Source organism: Gigantopelta aegis, chromosome 15 (assembly GCF_016097555.1).
Source record: "Gigantopelta aegis isolate Gae_Host chromosome 15, Gae_host_genome, whole genome shotgun sequence".
Lineage (NCBI taxonomy): Eukaryota > Metazoa > Mollusca > Gastropoda > Neomphalida > Peltospiridae > Gigantopelta > Gigantopelta aegis.
This window is the reverse complement of record NC_054713.1, coordinates 24225676-24247013: the sequence shown is the minus strand read 5'-3', so window position 1 is coordinate 24247013 and position 21338 is coordinate 24225676. Positions and strand designations below refer to the sequence as shown.

Sequence of the window (21338 nt, the reverse complement as noted above, 5' to 3'; positions counted from 1 at the left end):
CAGTTGAGGTGCACTGGTTGGAATGAGTGAGCTAAATCCCACCCCAAATAAACAACCACAACAAAAAGCAACAAAACAAAGAAAACCACACAAAAACCCAGTGACAAACAGAACCCTAGCTTGTGTTTTCTTCTTATGGTTTTGTTTAATACTCCCCTGCGTGTGCTGTAACCTCACCGTGGTGCAGGGGTGTAACATTCTCTTTGAGAATGGCCAATACAGCACAAAATTGAAGTTTGGAGTAAAATTCAGTATCCGTAAAATTCTGTGATATTTGTGTTTTTGCACAGTTCTTTACACTGTTTTTGTTTAAGTCTTGAATTTTTATATTGATGTTGATCATCACTTTATTTATTTGCATTAACCATAGTTTGACACCCAATAGCCGATGTATTTTTCGTGCTGGGGTGTCGTTAAACATTCATTCATTCATTCATTCATTGTTTAATACTAGTCTAATGAGTAATTCCATACATGTATAGGCTATGTCAGAATTATTTTTCTTGCAGGAAATATGTCATTTCATCATGATGAATCATTCTGCTGATAATATTACAGTTGGTGTTTGCTATCATGGCAGTGAAGCCTGCAGAAAACCATATATTAAGTGTTAGAACTCGCTGCAGTTTTCCATTATTCAAACACAGTGAGAGCAAAGTCACACACGATGTCCTGCAGGAGTGGTTGAAAGTATTGGGAAGTGAGAATGCAGAATTAATTAAAAGGGCCTCTGTTCACAGTGTGAGTGACATAAGTTACCATAATATACATTCAGGCATTGAATTTGGGGGTTTTGTTTTTGGATTTTGCCAGATTCATAACCATAATGTAATATAGATATTCCATCTCATAATCTTGTGCTTCCAACCCAAAATCTGTGATTCACAGAAGCATAGAATTGTGCTAAATGAGTAAATTCATAGCGTGATGTACTTACATGTTTTATTTTATTAAAGGAAAGAAAGGAAAATTTGTTTAACGTTACACCTCAGCACATTTTTAAACTACAGCATTTTAGTGTCTAACATATAGTTATTTCGACATTTGGTTAAGAAAGAGGAAATGTGTTGCATGCTGCATATTTAGCAGGATTCCGTGTTTCTGTGAATCCCAATTATTGTGCCTTGAGGTGAAATATTGTGGGTTGCTTTATCATGTACTGTTAAAAGATCAAGTTTGTCTTTCATTTTTGGCAGTTATGGCCCTTAAACGTAGAAGATATGAAAATTTGTTTTCCCGATGTTTTTGTTTTTTTTACAATGCCTTGAGATATTCATCTAAAAGTTTGTGTTTATAGGTTTATCATGTACTATTACAGATTAAGTTGGACTTTTATTGTGATTTACTTATTTTTCACAGAGTTCTGGCCCTTTATTTTAGGCAATATGAAAATTTGTTTGGCTTGGTTGCTTTAGCAGTACTCTCAGAATGCTTGTTATTGCTGTCAACAGGTGATGATGAGGTGGAGCATGTTTAGTCCTTGAGTCTGTAATTAACCCATTTACAAATAAAACATTGCTACAGTATTTTAACCCCCATAAATGTCACATTAGTCTCACATCAAACATTCTTAACTAAGATTAATTGGGCTTCCGTTTTTGTGGATGTCCTGGTAGCTGAGTCAGTGGCCATGCGAATCGGTGCCAATTGTCACTTTGTGTTTTTAAAATTTAATAAAACTTACGAAAGAATATAATTTTTATTGCTGATAATATCTTAACATATGATGGCTGTAATTGGAAGTTTATTTGTTTGAGTCTTAAATTACAAAATTTACAGTGAACAGGATTTTTAAAAGCAGTGACATTTTAGACACATTTGCATCACATCAAAAAACCCAAACGTTTGCTGTAAAAAAGTGTTTTTTTATAATGACTTGTCAGTGATTGATATTCAGTCAGACTTTTAACCATCTAGATATTTTAGGGATGCAATGATTAATCACGATTGACAGTATCAGTTTTAGGTCCACAGTTTTCAATTTGTGTATCAAAGTTTATTTTACTTTTTTTTAATGAGTTGTTAACGTTTCCGTACATGTAGCTTGCACTCTGCTGGGATTCTGCTGCATGTAACATGTTTGCATAGGCTATCCTAGACCCAACATATTTTCCTGCAATGGTAAAATGGTAAAAATAGTATTTTTGTTTTCTAGTCAAGTCATAATTTTGTCCTTGAGTTTTTCTTTTTATCATATAATACATTCATTTACAATTATTTTACAAGGGCCCATAGCTTATTAAAATATATGTGTGTTAGCTGGTGTACTTTGTGTAAAATATCATGAATAAATCAAATTGTGGACCAAATATCAAAAATCAAATCAAAAATTAAAAAAATTAATCATACCATGCATCCATTAAGCTCTTCCAAAGCATGTGTAAAAAGTGCACCTTTTATAAGAGGTCACTATCATATATAGACTTTGTATGTGTCAATAAACCTGTCAGTATACTCTAAAATGTTTAAACTATTGTTTCTCATTTTAAATCTAGTACTGTAAAGTGTTCTCAACATTATAATAACCCTTTTTCTGTTTCAGTTGGTACTATAGGGGAGGGGAGGGTTAGTTGAGCCACTGGGTTAGTTGAGCCACCCCTTCCCATTTCTCTGTAAAGAGTTCTTTCAGACACATGGTGACACCTATTGACAGCTGGTAACCCACTTTGTCCTTGACCTAAGAAATAAACATGTCTGCCATTTGTATAAAATTTGAGAAGGAAAAGAGTGTTTTTCACATGGAAAAGTTGATTTCAACAAACAAGGTAAGTTGTTTACTATTTAAATAACTGTAAAGATTGTTAAAGTTATATTAGTGGTAATCAATAGTATAATAACTTATGTCTTTTCAAAACAAGTTTGAATCAAATGCAATACATAACTTTTCCTTGATTAAGCAAAATGTCAAAATGGTGGGAATGGGGTAATTTGTGCCACCTTGAGTTGGGCAAGTTGTGCCAGTTGTTAGGATTACTAAAGTGCTTATAAAAATTTACTGACGTTCATGTTTTGTTTTCCTTGGCTCCAGTAATCATGCTTGCATTACTAAAGTGCTCATAGAATGTTTTACTGATATTAAGATATTTATATTTCACACATCATAGTGAATGATGTGGTATTGCTTGGCCAACAGTTTTGAAAAACACTTTTTAAAGTTTCATTACGTTCAAATTTATTTGTTTTTACATTGTTTGTGTTATTAAAGTACGTCCAGTTAAAGTTTAACTGATAATAAACATTTTTCATTATGTTTGATTGTGTTTACATTTCAATAAAAACAATTTAACACCACTGGATCAACTTATCCTTTGAAGTGGCACACTTTACCCCAACAGTGGGGAAAGTTAAGCCATTAAAAAAAATATTTTTGATGGCCCATCAAACCGTGTGTATTTGATCTATCATGCTAGCAATACTGGTAAGTATGAATGACATGATGATGTATGCAATACAATATTGATCATCCTCTAATATCTCATATCTTACACACAGGACACAACTTTGTAAAAAGTGACTCAACTCCCGCCCGTCGTCGAAGTAGTGATTGGGGTGGACCTGCTTTAACCTTCAGTGGATTTACCATTAATTGTATATAATCTGTTTGTTTTTTAGGGTCTATTCCAAAGATTTGAAGCCATACGTTACATATTTTTGGCATGTGACAAACTCCGAATGCCTTGTGAAGTAAAATATGTTGCCACCGATCTCTTTGACAGGTAATACATGCATATATGTTTAAAAACACCCTTCTGATGTAGTAAAGAAAAGTAGTTCTGAACTTCTACATACAGGTTAAAGTAAGCAATCAATAATTTCCACTAGGTTATAATTATAATTATAAATATACTGGGTATATTTAGAAGGAACTGTTAAAAAGTATAAAAATCATTAATTGGGGCAGGATTGTGTATTTGGTGTTATATACATGTGCTTGCAAAACTTTTATCTAGACTTTACCATTTTAGGGAAGTTACATGTATCACTCTCGCTCCCCCATCACTACAAATTCAAGGAGAGTCATTTTTTTAGCTTATCTTAGCATGTGAATTTGCTTCCCAAGATCTAAGTTAGGGGAGCAATCAATGACTCTCTCTTTTTTATGGACAGGTCTGTGTACCATTCTGTTTTTAATTTATTTTTTTAATTTCATATACATGCATATTAATACCTATATTAGACCTATAGGATACACTAACAATGTCTTGAAATTTAATGATAAAACTTGAATGAAGCATAATTCCCTCAGGTTACTTAACTAGTTTTAGACATATACGGGTCATTCGATGCCAAATCATCCAAAATCGAGAAATTTATTTTCTATGACATTTCACCCATTTCTACATTCCCATAAATGATGGATGCATGATACATTTTTGGGCCAAATTCTAATTAATTTAAAAATTATGGTTGATCAAATGCAAGGCCTGTTGTCCTGTTTTTGCACTAACTATTGAGCTAGTGGCCGTTGTATACAGATTTGACTGTATATATATTCTTACCAATTGTATAATTGAAAGTTGATCACTAATTTAATTTTTCCTTACGTCCCATTGAAATTAGCTTTGATAAAATTAATGTGAATGCATATGAAAAGTTTTTTCTAATTGCAGGTTTATGATAAAACATTCTCAAGATCTGTACGATCATGTTAAGAATAGCGATTCTGACCATAAGCAGCGAGAATTTCAGAGAATCCAAAAAAGAGTCAAGAAACAATTGATTTTACGTATAATCTCATGTTGTCAGATTGCAAGCAAACTAGCTGCACATTACACGGTATTATCTATATTACTAGTCTTGTTCTTTTTTATTGTCTTATGTACTGGTATGTCATTTGCACTCTTATTTTTCAGTCTTAGTCTGAACTTGATTTTTAATTTTAAACAAATAAGTTTAAAATTTTCAAACTAACATAATACTGTATTTGTCATTGTTGTTGGGTATTAAACTATATTCATAATTAAGTACTAGGATGCACAGATTATAGAGGTTTGTATTAGAGATGACCACTGGACATTAAAAGACACCCAAAAGAAAGTAAATAAAACATTTCGTAAAGGTTTGGGTGTTCTGAATCCAGTCCAGATAATTATAAAAATCTGTTTTCACAAACCAGACTTCACTCCCTACCCTGCCGAACTGCCACACATATTACATAGACACACTTCCACAACAATGCATGTTTGAAAAATTTATATGTATATTTGAATTTTGGTTTGGCAAATTGTATATACATGCAAGTTGAATGATAACTGAATATTTGCTCTTATGTAAAAAGACAACTGTATTAAATTAAAAAACATTTATTATATGCAGGGAACATTTTATTCAGTGTTGCATCGCGATTTGCTACACAAGTTTCAGAGATCGCTATACAATTTTAAAACATTAAACATTAAAGTTGCTAATCTTTTTTTAATTGACTAGAAATATAACTAATCAAGATTTTGAAAACAAAATGTTCCCTGTTGTATATGCATAGGTTTAGAATGAATTAACTATATTTATGGTAAAATAACTACAAATATATAATGCTACTGATGTTGCAATGTCATACCTGAACAAAAAAGTGAGTAAACAATGTATGGAATAATATTGTTTTATATAACATGTTTGTGTTAGTGCTGTAATCAATGGCTTACCAACCATTTAAGGATTGTCCGTTATTTCTTTTACATTCATCAAATGAAAAAGAAAAAATCATCCACAAATTGTGTTAATAAGCATTGTAATCCGACACACCTCAGTTCTTCACCAAAGAACTAAATTCCACTCCCCAACCATTAACACCAAAACCTGAAATACATTATATTGTTTTCGATACTCGCACCTCTGGCTTTACCATAGATCTTAATCCTGTTCCCCACCCATTGATACTAAAAGCTGAAAATACAGGTTAATGTTCTCATCTCAGGGTTTTTAGGGGTTTTGTAGCATTTAAATGCATGTATATACCGTATGCTACAATATATTTTATTTTACTTTTTATTTATTTATTTATTTTATTTATTTTTTAAAATTATCATTAGAATAATTTTCTGTTTTGAATTTGAGGTAATTTCTACGATGAAGGCAAGGCGGTATCTTTTAGAAGCTGGCTACCGGTACAATCCTGAGAGCATATTGCAGTCTGAGATGAGAGTGTTAAAAACACTGGATTTCAAGTTGGCTACAGCCTCCCCATTGCTGTTTGTGGAAATACTTCTAGAAATATTGGGTATACAAGCATTCAAATTAAACAGCCTAACAGTTTCATTAGTAAAAATATTTTTATAAATTCAGTAGTTTATATTAGTCAGGCTCGTAGCAGGGGGGTGGCCTGCCCCCCCCCCCCCCCCCCCCCCCCAATAATTTTGGCTTTTTTTTTTCTTTTCTTTTTTAATAACCTTTACATCTCAACTGAATGTAAAAGTTGTAGCGAGACTAACGGATCAAGATTAACAGCGAGAGTTACAGTAACAGGAAAATAACCTTTGAATCATCGCACCGGACCCACCAGATACCTTGCGCCTTTGGCACTCGTTCAGTTTGCACCCCCCCCCCCCCCCCCCCAATAATGTCTACCATGCTACGGGCCTGTTAGTCCAGCCATGGCAGTGTTTTGAATTATTCAGTGTTTTGTTCAAGTACCAAGAAAAAATGACAATAAAATATGATCTCGTTTGTGTTTTTATTAATAAGAATGTTTCCAATTTAATTATAAGGATGATTTGTTATTTCTTTTAGATTCATCGAGGTATGAATAATAATAATAATAACAACGTGTTGGATTGTACAGGTATATATTACACAGCAGCCCTTGCAATTAGCTTTGGCATTCAGCAAGAATAATGTTAAACATGAAGTAAAATTGATTTACCTGTATAGGTCAGCATTTGTTTGCCGACACATATTATTTTGAGAAGATGCTCATATAGGCATTTAAGATACAAGTGCTGAGACAAAAGGTATTTTAGTGGAAATAAACTACTTTTGCTGAGGCAATTTTCTGAATTACAAGGGCTGAGAGTGTATCATAATGGCAGTGAAATGGAGAGTATACACTTTATGAATGTCAACTTTCAGCTCAGAGTGATGAGAATCTGAAAGTGGAACAGTATCATCCTAAGGCTATAAGGTTTCTAGATCTACTCTTCCTGAGATGTGAAGACATCCCACACAAGTTTCTCTTGAAGCCTGCTGGACAGTTGAAGGAGTCATCAGGCAACTTGTGAGTGTGCATTAGTGTTACATATCATTTTATATATGATTAGGCCTCTGAAAATTAGGTAAGTCTAATTTTACATAACCCATGTTTCGTTCACACCTTAATTTGGGACATAATTTACATGAACATGATGGTTTACCATATTCTCAGAGGCCTGATGCGATTAAGATTGATTGACAGTAGGTATGATCGCATGCCGGTGTAGACAGTATAGGGGCAAGATCGTGCGCCGGTGTAGACAGAGCTAATTACTACATAAAAGGTTCTTTTGTTCTTGAATTTGCATCTGAAGTCCAGAATAGAAGGCATCCAGTGTTGACAGACTTTTTGTTTCCTAATAAATTAACAGTAGCTGAACAGGACTTTAAAACTGTGCCGGTTTACACATAATGCAGGTTTAGATAGATGCCAGTTTGGACTGTGTGTGTGTGTGTGTGTGTGTGCGTGTGTGTGTGTGTGTGTGTGTGTGTGTATACACACACACGCATGCATGCACACACACAAAATGTTTGTATTTAATTATGAAATACAAGCACCATATTTTTTTATCGTTCTAGGCTTGGTACCCTCCAATGGCATAGGTAGGATTTTATATTGGGATTGGGGTGGGGGGGAGGGAGGAACCCACACTATGTATATATATGATTTTATCAAATTTAATAGTTTAAAAAAAAAAAGTTTGATGGGGGGTGGGGGTGGGTTCCCGTAGGTCCCCTCCCTACACCACTGCAGGGACAGTGCATGGCCTAACACTTTTCAAAGAGTCACTTTTGTGGGTTATATTTGTTGTATCTGTGAAAACGTCCTCAATTGAATTTGAAAGAAGAGTCGTACTATTATATTTTACACTGCTACCCTTCCCGCCTCCTCCCCCTCCCCCTTTTGAGATCTAGTTTAGCTCGTGCTCGTCGTGGTTTCTTGTTTGTTGTATCATGCACAATCGTAGAACATGTGCCGGTGGGGATACAGGCTTGGAACAGATATGTTTAAAAATAAAATAGGTGTCATATTTATCGATCACCTTAAATAATTGTCGTAATCCTCATGGATGAAGTGGTCACTGCAGATCCTATCCCATCATGATGGTCCTTTCCATTACTCACAGGTTCCATTTAAGAACCACTTCCATGCAAACCCTGTGATTGTTGGTTTGTTTAAAGTTCGATAAAACTGCTGCTTTGATACATCCAAACACTAAACAATGGTTCACCATATTTTACATTTAAAAACTATCTCAAAAAGAATATTCCATCCATACAATTCAATTCAATATCATAAAATTTTCGCATTTTAAAAATACACGTGTTCCACCGTCCCAGTAAAATGCTTGAAAGGCTGTGAATCACGCTTTTATGTTATGCCAGTTAGCGCGTCATTGGGTCACGTGACTTGGCTCTTCGAGTCGACAGACATTTTAGCAAGCGATGGGGAAAATGTGACTTTTTATTGCGAATATATTAAAAACAGGTAAATGTTTTAAAATGTATTTTATTGATACTTCATATATATTGTAAAAGGTATACGTAGATACCAAACAATAGTGAATTACGTTTTTGATAAATGTTGACCTTTAAAGTTGCTGACCCTATTTTCAGGCATCGTAAAATATCTTGGGCTATTGCAACGTTTTTAGTTTTAACTGACTAGATACTTACAACTTTTTAACTAGGGTCAGTGGTGTTAAATAATGTGTCAAACATTAAACAGTTGTTTCTTTGGTTTCAGAATATTTACTGTTCAAATTATCTTCCCTGACATGTATTAAGAATGTTCCCTTTTGTTGCATTTTGAAAACTGTTACTATGTTGTGCCTCTAATTTTAACATGACTTAGTCTTGTATCTCCATTGATTGTATTTTAGGAATGAACTGCAAGTGGTGAAAATGAATAAAGTCTTAATATCCTCATCTGTAATCATAGCAGCCGTTTACTCTGTTGATCAAGAATCTACAGACAAGGTAAGATGCAGGCCTCTGAAAATTGCATGATCGCATGTTGTTCACACAAGTCTATTTTTGCATAATCCATTTTTCGTTCTTGCCAAAAATAATAAAGATATGCAAAATCTTTTACACTATCATTTGGCGCTTTTCACATAATGATATATACTGAACAAAAAAAGAAACTTCCGATTTGTACATATAGTATTTGTTGTGTTAAAGAATTCATTGTGTAATGAAATTATATAGGTAGTATTAGCCTTGAGCTGTATTATCAGGATTCATGAATTTTATCGATTATTTTTGCACTGTTAATCGTCGACAACGTGAAATTCAATTTGCACGTGCATACATGGTTCGACATATCCTGTGTAGTATTTGGTCAATTTGTTTTACTTGTCTTACTGACATTGTTGTCAAGTGAACGAAAACACTTCAAAATTAAAAAAAAATTTAATGTTTTTTACATTGTAGTATTTTTAGTATGCCAAGAATACCCAATAATTTACGCGAATGGGCGATTGGCATGCTTGATGCTGACATGTCGACAGAAGACGTTGCAAAGCATGTTGGGAGTTCTAGTCTAGCAATACAAAATCTTCGCGTAAGATTTCGAACGACAGGAAGCACCAACGACTTGCCACGTCGTGGACGTCCGCGTGTTACAACGCGTTGTCAAGACCACTATATCATGAACACGCATTTGCACAATCGATTCCAAACTGCCACTGCTACTGCTGCTGACACACCTGGGCTTCATAATAACCGAATCAGTGGGCAAACTGTTCGTAATCGTCTGCGGGAGAACGGTTTACATGCACGACGTCCTTACGTCGGATGCATTTTAACGCAACGTCATCGTCTAAATCGTCTTAATTGGGCACGTGTACACACTCGTTGGATACGGCGATGCTGGAATACCGTTCTTTTTTCGGATGAATCCAGATTTTCTTTACAATGTGGTGATGGCAGGGTGCGCGTCTACCGTAGGAGAAATGAACGCTATGCTGACTGTTGTGTTCTTGAACGAGATCGTTTCGGGGGTGGGGGTTGTGTCATGGTCTGGGCAGCCATTGCCCATGGTTATCGTTCACCACTAGTCGTCATTGATAGCAATTTAAATGCTCAATGTTACCGTGATGACACTCGCTCATCACGTCTTTCCTCTGTTCCATAACAATGTCAACATCTCGATTTTTCAGCATGATAATGCCACCTCTCATACAGCTAGAGACACTAATTTTTTTTAGGACAAATAACATTGATTTCATTGATGACTGGCCCGCTAAAAGTCCTGATCTCAACCCCATGGAGCATGTCTGGGATAGTCTGGACAGACGATTGAGGCGTTGTCCCAACCCACCCGCTAACGTCAACGAACTTGGTCAAGCGCTCATTCAGGAATGGAACAATATTCTACAGGCAGAAATCAACACTGTAGTCAACTCTATGCGCCTGCAATGCATTGCAGTGGTCAATTCAAGAGGTGGTCATACCTGTTATTAAGTGGGGTTTTTTTTTTAACCCCTACCACACTTGGTCAAAATTTCACCCAGTTTCTGTTAACCTATGGCCATGATTTTTGCGTCAAACGATGCATCACTAGAATTTACTAGGTAACTGTGACCTACTTTTCACGGTCTACTGCACATAACAGTAAATCCTTGTCCAGATCATATCTTGCATACAGATGCATACAGGACCATCAAACCACACGTAGGAACAACTTGAGATGGTGGTTGGTCCAAAACAAACTGTTCATCCATCCCATTGCAAATATTTTGCATACCGGTAATTAGAATTGAATCATTCTCGTAACATATTCATTAATATAGATATGGTTTTCCATCAAACTCCTGATGGGAGTATCACCGGTACTCTTGTTTACTGAGTTATGGCCCTTGAACTTTAGAGACATAAAAATGTGTTGAGCCCAGTAGGGTGTATACTACCAAATCAAATCCCATAGACGACAATAGTAACATATGTGGCTAAAACTCCTACCTGCAACGTATCAACCGACATAAACGCCACGGATATAAATACTACCACCCCTCACACTTAAAGTGAATCAGAAAAAAATGGGGGTCAAGCTGCTCGTTTCTGAGATAACGGGTAGCGTCTATGACTACCCTAGTTCCGCACAAAATTCGAGTACTTTTTTTTACAGGTACCCCATACATGTTTCAAGCACAAGGCTACTTGACACATTGGTACTAGATGAAATAAAATTGCATTTTTTTTTAACCCAGATAAAACTATTATTTTTTACAACCAACACACCCACATTTATAACCAATCACAGGACTTGTGGTGTTCACTTCTCTATCAAAAGTTCGGTGCACCTCCAACTTTGACCCAGTCGGAAGTTATTTGGTCTAGTACTACCAGTAGGGGCCATGTATTGTTTTAGCAGTACCATCACAATGCTTGGTTGTTGTTTTTAAATGTTTTCATTCTTTTTATTCTTTTTGCAGGTTATTAAACTGTTACTGAAAATGACAGACCTGTCAGAAAGCAATATTCTTGATCTATCAACATGTCTTCTGGAAATTGTTTTAGAGAAATATAAAATAGCATCCCCTTCATCAGTTTGAAGGAACGGTGAATTGAACAGTGAATCTAGAGGGCAGGCAGTCTTTCGTGGATGACAACAGTTACTGTTCTTATTTCACTTAAAATAATTAATTGACAGAAAATGTTGATTTTCCTAGCCTGTAGTATCTTTGTCAATTATGCTATTCTTATTATTCAACATGAATGGGAGAGCAATATATGGAGTTTAATCTGTTTTGAATTTTAATGTCTGGGTTTGTGTGCAGGCTGGAGCTGTGAACAGCATCTGAATGATTCAGTGAATTTGCTGAGGTGCTTGGGCTGTATAGTTGCACCAACTTGGTGAACCCATTAGGTTTTTCCATTCCAACTTGTGCCACACAACTACTGTATCAAGGGTTGTGGTATGTGCCATTCCATCTGTGGGGAAATGTATATAAAATATCTCTTGTTGCTAATGACATTATGTAGCAGGTTTCCTCTGAAGACTTTGTGTCAGAATTATGAAGTTTGACATTCTATAGCTGATGATTAATTTTTACTGGTGTCGTTAAACAACATAAACTTTACTGCGGTTCAGTTGATAATGTTGGTCTTTTGTTTCAATGATTTTGAATTATATATTACACCTATGAGTGTTATTCAAAGCATCCAATTCCCAGTCCATTTCTATTAGAGCTGGTCAACATACTTTCTTTTTTTATCAAAGAGTTTCAATATGGTCACTATTTTGTCATGATAAAGTGTTTTGTGACCTCAAAAAGTCCTCTACACCTGCTATGATGACAAGAGTATAAAACGATAGTGTGTACAAAACGTCCAGGGACAAAGCAAATCAGGTATGAAATGTCCCATAACCCATGATTAGAACCAAATTTTGTTCCTATTAATTTAACATTCAGTTTACAAAAGAGACCAAAATCTGAAGGTGTGAGGTGATAAGGAGGGCGGGGGAGCATCTTGAAGCCACATTCTTTTTCAGTTCCTGCAGAAACTGTAACTTCAGCTGTGTGAGCAGGCACATTGTCATGCAGGATCATGGTGCCTCTTATGTTTGCCACTGATAGCATTTCACAACCTTTCCAACTCACCTGCATAGTTAAACCCTGTTTATCATGATGCCTTTCTGAATATTTACAATTACATATTTTACAATATTTTTCTGCTTAGAATATCAGTGTCTGTATAAATAAGGTGTTTGTTGTCATCCCAATGTTTGAAGTAGCTTAAACCAGATTTCATCTATCAATAATTTTATACGTATGATAAAAGATATTTTACAAAGCAAAATGAACAATGACTGCTACAAACATTAGCACACAATTGCAAACACATTGGATATACAGACACTGGCATTCTTAAAATATTTGTTATTTAATGTGTAATTTTAGTCGCCAAAAAGACTGTTAGACTGAAACATCTTATACAGGAGAGTCCCTTTTACATCTTAATTAGTAAACTGAACATATTCAGTTTTAATTTAATCATATTGTAGTTACAAATTAATGTATACTGACAGCCATAGAAAACACAGCACCAACTCAAGTCATTAAATCAGTGAAAGTAGCAAGCAAATTCTATTCAGGTACTGTATTACGAAAAAGAAACTATTCTGCAAAGAGATGACAAAGTCCAAGAGGTTGGTAACATCCTTTAATTTTATTAACCAGCACTTATTGTGCGTGGGGTACCAAACAGAATTTCTGGTAATGTAGTACAAAATGTCAATATCGAGTACGGCCACCATGAGCATCCAATATGGCAGCACAGCAACGTCTCATGAAGCGGATGACCTTCCCGATGAAGGCCTAAGGATCTGATGCCACACGCGAACCAAATTTGCCTCCAATTGATGAAGAGTGTAAGCAGGGGCTTGTAGCCGGAGTAATCGTCCCATCGCATCCCAAACATGTTCTATAGGAGCAAGGTCGGGTAACAGAGATGGCCATGGAAGAACATTGATGTGTTGCTGGTTCAGATAGGCCATGGTGAATTTAGCCTTGAGAGGCCTGGCGTTATTGTGTTGTAATGTCTGTAGATGAGGGTTAGCTGCCATGTGGGGCATGACATGGTTTTGGAGCACCTCGTCTCTGTAGGTTTGGACGTTGCAACGTCCTCAGAAGATGTGAAGGTCTGTCCTACCTTGCATGCTGATTCCTCCCCATATCATCACACTACCACCTCCCCAGCGATTCACTTCATGGACACAACAGTTGGCGTATCTTTCACAACGTCTCCGTCACACCTGCATCCGCCCATCGGCATAGCTGAGATGAAATCTGGATTCATCTGTAAAGAAGATCTGTCCCCAATGGTGTTGTGTCCATCGATGATGTGTTTGAACCCACTGAATTTGCTGTTGTGTGAGGATGGGTCCAATGTAGGGTCTTTTTGATTGCAGACCTGCTTCCGTAGTCGGTGTCATACAGTCTGTTGGCTGATAGGACCGTTCGGGTGATGGGTGGTAGTCGCTGTCCTAAATGCAGGTTGAAATCTGTTGCGCACGTGAGACAAGTAAATTTACTGATCTTGGTGGCGGGTAGTGATATGTTGTGGACCAGGGTGGGGTTGACCACGTGTGGTGTCAGTTTGCCATAGGCAGTGTTGCAGTCTCACTATCGTTGTGGCAATTGAATCTATGGGCCACTTCCCTTGCTGACAAGCCGGCTCTAAGACATCCTATGGCTCATTCCCTCTCAATGCCAGAAAGTCGCGGCATCGTGAACATTGCTGCATTAACCTAAGGCCGATCACAACATGTGAATCTGATAACTCAATTTCCCAGCTTTATAATAGTAGAATTGGTACTGTAAGGTGCCAGTGGCATGATTTATAGTGCATTTTGAAGATTTTCAAGAATTCTGCTCCCGAACAATAACATGCAACAGCACATGCACAAAGTATGGTTTGATGTGACCTTTCATCCTGTTGCATTCATTCCACCCTATATGTCACACTGCATCTCCACAAAAACAAAAAATTGGCCAAATAAACGAATTCTGCGTTTTCTATGGCTGTCAGTATATTTGTTAACTGGAAGAATACTGTCATCTAAAGATTCATGATGCATTCTACCTTATGCTCTGCGAAGATTTCTTTGATTAATTTTCCTCTTTTCTTTTTATTTGCTATAATAATTAAATTATTATACAATTAATTATTTTGTTAAAGCCTGCTTTAATTTGGAGTGTATGTTAGAGCTCTCTACTATAATACTGTATTATTTATTGTCACAGGTGACAAGCTATATTGTATATTTGTTTTGACTTCATTACAATCCACATGATTCCAGATAGTCTGTAGTACAGACTGACAGTAAACACAACCACAGTTGCTATTATAATAACATTTTAAAACATTTTTGAATTTTATAATTTTTCTTTTCTCTTGTACCATTTACATTGATGAACTGAAGTCACTGGTGACCAATACATGTAGTAAAATGGAAGTTTACAACATTTGTTAAACAGTTACAAAGAACGTGTTATATGGTTCTGTGATAGATGTATATAGAAACATTCATTATAAAATCATATCTACCTTTTGTGATCTCCTTCTTTATAAATAAGATGAGCAGATATATGTGTTTATTTGTGGACCAGACATTGATTGTCACCATAACATATATTATTCAGTGATATCAGTGAATGTCAGTGATGCCAATAAATGTCATGGTCACATGATAATGTTAATTACTCACATTTGTGTATTGTCATTGAATTACATTTTGAATTCTTCTTTTTAAATTGGCAGTTGAGTTAATTTATTGTTTATATACAAATAACTACCAGCTTTGTTATGATGAGTACTGGGTGAGATTGTCTGTTTTTGTTAATGTTATATTTAAAAGATCACCTTTATTTTGTAATTGACAGATGACATCCAGTAGAAAATAGATTCTTAGAAACATATTGATATATCTGGCAATAAAGTGATGTATGGAGTACGGACAATTGCTCACCGGACAATACCTCACCGGACAATTGCTCACTGGACAATTGCTCACCAATAAAGTGAGAAATAGGACAATTGCTCACCACAATTGCTGATTTGTTTATCAAAAAATATATATTTTAGGTTATGGTATGTGTGTAAATGGTTGGGTGGCATTATAGTTCAGCACAAATGAATATTGTGGGAGATATTCCAAAGGAAATCTCCCAGTTCCCTGTTTCCATCAGCAAAATCCTGACACAAATTCTGCAGTCTGCTTTGCATCTGCTGAGTGGACCCCTTCACCCTCTTCCTAGGTGGTTCACCTCGCTGATTTTGGAGGATGAGGGTGGAAACCAGTGCCTGGTCTTTATGTAGACTGTCGACACAGAAGGGTGCTGATGGCCAGCCAGCCTCTAGAATCCAATGTTCCAGGACTCCTATCAATTTCACAATTTTTTGTGATATTTCAAATCTTTTTTAAAGCTTTGATGGTCAAAGTGTTAAGTCTTGCAGAGTAGTACCGGTAATAAAAGGCTAAACAGTAACTAATTACTAAAAACAACACATAATTCTAAAAGTTTGATCTACCTAAACCAACAATACTGTTTGAGTAGTTATCCTAAAAATATAATGTAATTAGTAATTAACACCTATACCTGAAACACGTTATATGCCGTTGATGTTCATAATTACAGTCAGAAGTAACTGCCTCCTTCAACAAACAATTATAGGAACCTCAAAAACTTTAATTAAGTGAATTGTGTAATTAACACAACTTTGAAGTTGTGCCTTTAGAAATTCTATGTTTTATGTTCTTTTTTATTAACAAAAGAAAAAATATCAAAGGTGACCACGATTACCTAACTCCAGTGCCTTCTAAAAATTCTGTTATTTTTTATTAATAAAATAATAAATAAAATTTTATTAATAAAAAATACCTAAAGGTGAGCAATTGTCCTATTTCTCACTTTATTGGTGAGCAATTGTCCAGTGAGCAATTGTCCGGTGAGGTACTGTCCAGTGAGGTATTGTCCATTGAGCAATTGCCCTACATTCGTGATGTATATAGCAGTCTGTGGAAACAGATGGGGAGGAGTTTTGGGAGGCAGCTAGGTATTGTACATGTACCTTGTGTAACTGTAATATGACAGCCAAGCTTGATTCCCTATTGACATATGATAATATTCGTACAACAAAGTATTTTTATAATGTTGGTTTCAATCTCCATACAGTGCTATATGGTAATAATGATTACCCTCCGGACCTTAATTTACGTATAGCAGAATCTATTCATAATTTTTTTGAATTGTTAAAACGCTTCACGTTTTAATTTCCTAAAGCCATTTAATTTCCTAAAGCCATTTATCCTAGATCACATTGTCACTTGCAAGTTTGGTTGCTGTACTGTGGGCGGTGGGCGAGAATCACTGATGTAAGTTAATCTTAGGAAGTCGGGTATATTTATGTACGAGGGTACGTGTACGCATGGACAAGTATATTAATTTTAATGATCATTTAGACTTGTTTTTATGTTTGAGTGCAAATTATGTAATTGTTTCAGATTCTCTGAAGAATATGTCAACTGATGTATGTGTATATTATAAATCGTATGTAACAAAGTATGTGTGGAGAGGCCTGTTTGCCAATCCATTTCTTTTGTGAAATAAATATTGTTTAAACTATTGCTGTTTCACAACGACAAATACAAATGCATCTAATGTATTAAATATACATTCATGTTTAGTGTTCATAAACCATCCTGGATATAGTGTATCTGTAACATATGTGATTATTAAATGGTTGTGATATTTAAAAGATATTTTATTTCATGTTGAACTGTGATATTTAATTGTTGATTTTTTTAATACTTATGGTGCTATATATGTACTGTTTTATTGTTGTGGAATTTGTTAAATAAGCTTCCGTCTTCATTACTGTGATTTTATTTATGAATATTGTGATTTGAATGTGGTAAAACATTTTTATTGAGAATGACAGTAGAATCTTATTGGCTTGAATACCATTGAGGCACCATAATTGTTCAACCAACCGGCTAGTTGGAACCAAGTATTCTGTCCCTTTCGGGAGTGGCTGTGGAGCTGTATTGCTTAACAATTTTAAAACAAAAGTATATTTATTTGTTTATAATTTAGTATAAAATAAAACAGACCAAAAAATTATCTGATTTACATACATATATATATATATTTTTTAGTGCTAGTATAACAAAGCAAATGATTGTTAGAACTTGTTTTGATTTTATCAAATTATGACTGTTAGAACTTGTCTATAATTTGCACATGCATAACAGAGGCAAAATTATTGTCATTTCTTATCCAACACTCTAACACTAGTAACAGTGTGTTTTTGCCACTTGTTATAAACAGTTTTGCAAAAACAACATACGGCAATTATTGTCTAGAGGCAATGTGTCACTGCCACTTGTAGCAACCTCAGGTGTTATAAACAAGTTTGCGAAAACAACGTACGGCAATCATTGTCTTGAGGGGTTATATTAAATTGGTCTGTTGTAGTAACAATACTGTTAGTGAAATTTATAAAACATCTTGAGAAGTGTTGAAGACTGACATGACACTACATATAATGATTTCTAATTTGTTCAGGCTATAGTTTATTGCACTTTATTACATACCAGATATTGCTCATGTCATAACAATCACTCAATATCTAACTAGTGTGATATTGACGTAACATTGATCACTTGCTGACCCAATTCGTTCGTAGAAAAATAGTATGTAGTAGGTCTCAACATCTGCTTCTGCGTTGTGGCTTGTTTGCAGTTGGTTTGTAATAAATAAAATACTAAACTAGCTTGCCAGTCATACCATTTTTATGAAACTTGTCAACAGTGTTGGTATCTGACTCGCTTTCGCTGATCAGATACCAAAACTGTTCACTCATTTCATAAAAATGGTATGACAGTCGAGCTCATTTAGTATTCTATATGTATATATATGTATTAAATGACACTTACAGGGCAACTTAAAATTTACGGATTTTTGGTTCACGCAAAATATTGTTCATTGCACTGAAATTATTTTTGACGGGGCCTTACATAATTGTGAGAGAAGGCTATGACTTTACCAAAAGTAGTGTTCAGACATTTAGTCCTGAAACAAAAATTCAGGAATTTATTCTTGGTTTGAGCGTAGCAGTATGTTCAACACTTCCATGTTTGATCAAACGAAATTCTACTGTAATTAAGTAGACACTAGACTAATCCATGTGTGGCTGCTTTAAAAGCAGGTTTGATTGATATTTCTTTTGTTCTCTTCGCATATACTGGCATTTGAGCAATGTTACATGTTTGCATTAAAAGTTATTTACAGGACTGTATTTTTATGAGTTTTCTAGTGTTAATAGTAATGTTACCAGTACTGTTGAAAGTTTAGTTTTGCTAGTAAAACAGAGTCAGCTCATTTTCCATTGTCTTTTTTTTGTTTTTTAATTAATGTTTTTCATGAATTATACTGAGTCACACAGAGATGTATTACTATTACTCAAACTACTTGGAGTTTGTTAGTTTGTTCTTGTTTTGGGTTTTTTAAATATTGTTTATATTTAAGCATGCTAAGCATTAAAGTAGATAATAATATTTTAGAATCTACCTACATTTATTTTGCCAGCTTTGTGGCTTTTATATTATTATTCTTTTTTTTAATTGTGTCATATGGAGTTTTATGATTGTAATGACTGTTATATATAATATGTCTATATAATATATTTTGTCAAAACAAGCTGATTATTATGGTGCTGTTGCAATTTATGTTAACATAAAAAAATATTCTGAAACCTCAATACATGTTTTTGAATTCATTTAAGTTGTCATATTTAAAACTACTGGATTGAGTTCTAGCCAGTTCTTTATGACTTGTGATTTAACAGTACTTATATGTGCTGTCCTGTTCGTGGGGAAAATGGATATAAAAGATTCCTTTCTTCTGAATGGATAACCTGTGTCAGCAGTGAATATATTCTGTTATTCTCTAGATGTTGTTACCAGACCATGTTGGACCCTTGTTAGACCCAGACTGACTAAACAGGGTGCTGGGGTGTTATTATACAAGAATTCCTTTTTATTCTGCAACCACTATTTATATTAGTAAATCAAAGTGGTAAACTGCTTGTCACAAAAGCTGTCTTACTCAACTTATTTAGCTTGAGCATATTGAAAGTTCTTAACGATGATTTTCCCTCTTTTGTTTAGTTTGTCTTTTTTATGGTAAATGACCAATCACAGGATAAAGGAGATAACCTATGTCATTAACCTGTTCTCTGTTTATAGGGTATGTTATCTTCCGCAAGATGTTTTTTCCAACCAATGCTGCATGACTGGTATATCAAAGGTCAATGCAATCCTATCTTTGAAAAAGGTCATAATATAAAAGTTTTCTTGCTGCTAATGGAAAAATATAGCAGGTTTTGTCTAAGACTATATGTCAGAATTATCAAATGTTTGACATCCAATAGCCGATGATTAATAAATAATGTTCTCTAGTGGTGTCCCTAAACAAAACAAACTTTTAACTTTACACAGCTGTGATGGCACTTCTTATGACAGATTTTACAGTTAGTGCAGAATAGCCTCACCTTTTGTGAACATCTAATATCACTGTTTTGACATCAAAGCTATATTTATTCCAATGACCTCTGTCCTTTTTCTAGTTTTAGTAACCTAGTCTAGAAGTGGCAGTCCTCTTGGGCAGTGCAGGATGGATGTATTGCCCTTTAGAGTGGCTGTCCAGTCCTATAGATGAGGCACTAGATAGAGATTCTTGGAATTTACCACAATTTTGCCAAATACCCATTTGACTGCATTGTGCAGAGATACAGTGTTGATTGCAGATAACAGTTTTGTCATTTAGATTTCCTCTGTAAGATGGTTCATGAGCAGCAGCATTGGGACGGGTATTGTGAGGTGTAGATGTGTAGCCAAGAAAATGGATTTGGGCTTAATATTTTGGAGTTTGATAAAAAGCTTATTGCAGGCTTGTACTCGATGTAATTTTTATTACTGTATAAAAAGCTATTAATTTTAGTTTATTTGCATCATGTATTGCTGTTCAAAAACAGTAGGGGTCTGGGGATTGGCCAACAGGCGTTGGCCTATATTAAGGCCTCTCCAACATTTTACAATATGAGTATTTTACAAGCAATAAAAATCATAAAACATAATGATTATAACTTGTTCCAAATTTACTTAAAAAGAGGGGAAATAGAAGGAAGAAAAGGTATGTGTATGTATTAAAGAGGATGAACAGGTTATTACATTTTTAACCATTATACATTATTTAGAATTAGATGTAAAATTTTTGCTCAAATTAATCAACAGTGCCCGAATCTGGATTACATTTATTCATATCAGCTTTACTGCCAGACAGCTTTATATGGTTGCAAACGAATCGACACATATTTTTATATAGATTATACCTGCCCTCCAGGGGTCCGGGAACCCCCCCCCCCCCCTTTAAAAACTGACCATGACCATTAAGGGGAAACGTGCATATAAGAATTAGTTCAAATAAAAATTAATATAAATGTTTGTTTTTTTTTTTTTTTTTTTTGGGGGGGTAGTGTTGTTTTTAATTCATGACTATGTACAGACCCATAATTCAGTTATTATATTCCAAAATATCTAGAACTATGGGATATGGCTACTATGTGCATTGTAGTTGGTT

General features: G+C 35.0%; 1 protein-coding gene across 1 annotated transcript; it reads left to right on the top strand.

Annotated features, from left to right (window-relative positions):
* Positions 1–392: 392 nt before the first annotated feature.
* LOC121390038 (cyclin N-terminal domain-containing protein 1-like) lies at positions 393–19617 on the top strand. The gene is made up of 7 exons (XM_041521745.1): positions 393–741; positions 3613–3716; positions 4611–4776; positions 6055–6217; positions 7066–7210; positions 9069–9165; positions 11625–19617. The coding sequence occupies exons 1-7, from the start codon at positions 574–576 to the stop codon at positions 11742–11744; spliced, it is 963 nt and encodes a 320-aa protein (XP_041377679.1). The 5' UTR covers positions 393–573; the 3' UTR covers positions 11745–19617.
* The last annotated feature ends 1721 nt before the right edge of the window (positions 19618–21338 follow it).

Coding starts and splice junctions, on each gene's coding strand:
- LOC121390038 (XM_041521745.1), top strand. CDS start 574: ATGGCAGTGAAGCCTGCAGAAAACCATATATTAAGTGTTAGAACTCGC. Junction 3,717..4,610: donor GCCACCGATCTCTTTGACAG/GTAATACATGCA, acceptor TTCTAATTGCAG/GTTTATGATAAAACATTCTC. Junction 9,166..11,624: donor ATCAAGAATCTACAGACAAG/GTAAGATGCAGG, acceptor TTCTTTTTGCAG/GTTATTAAACTGTTACTGAA.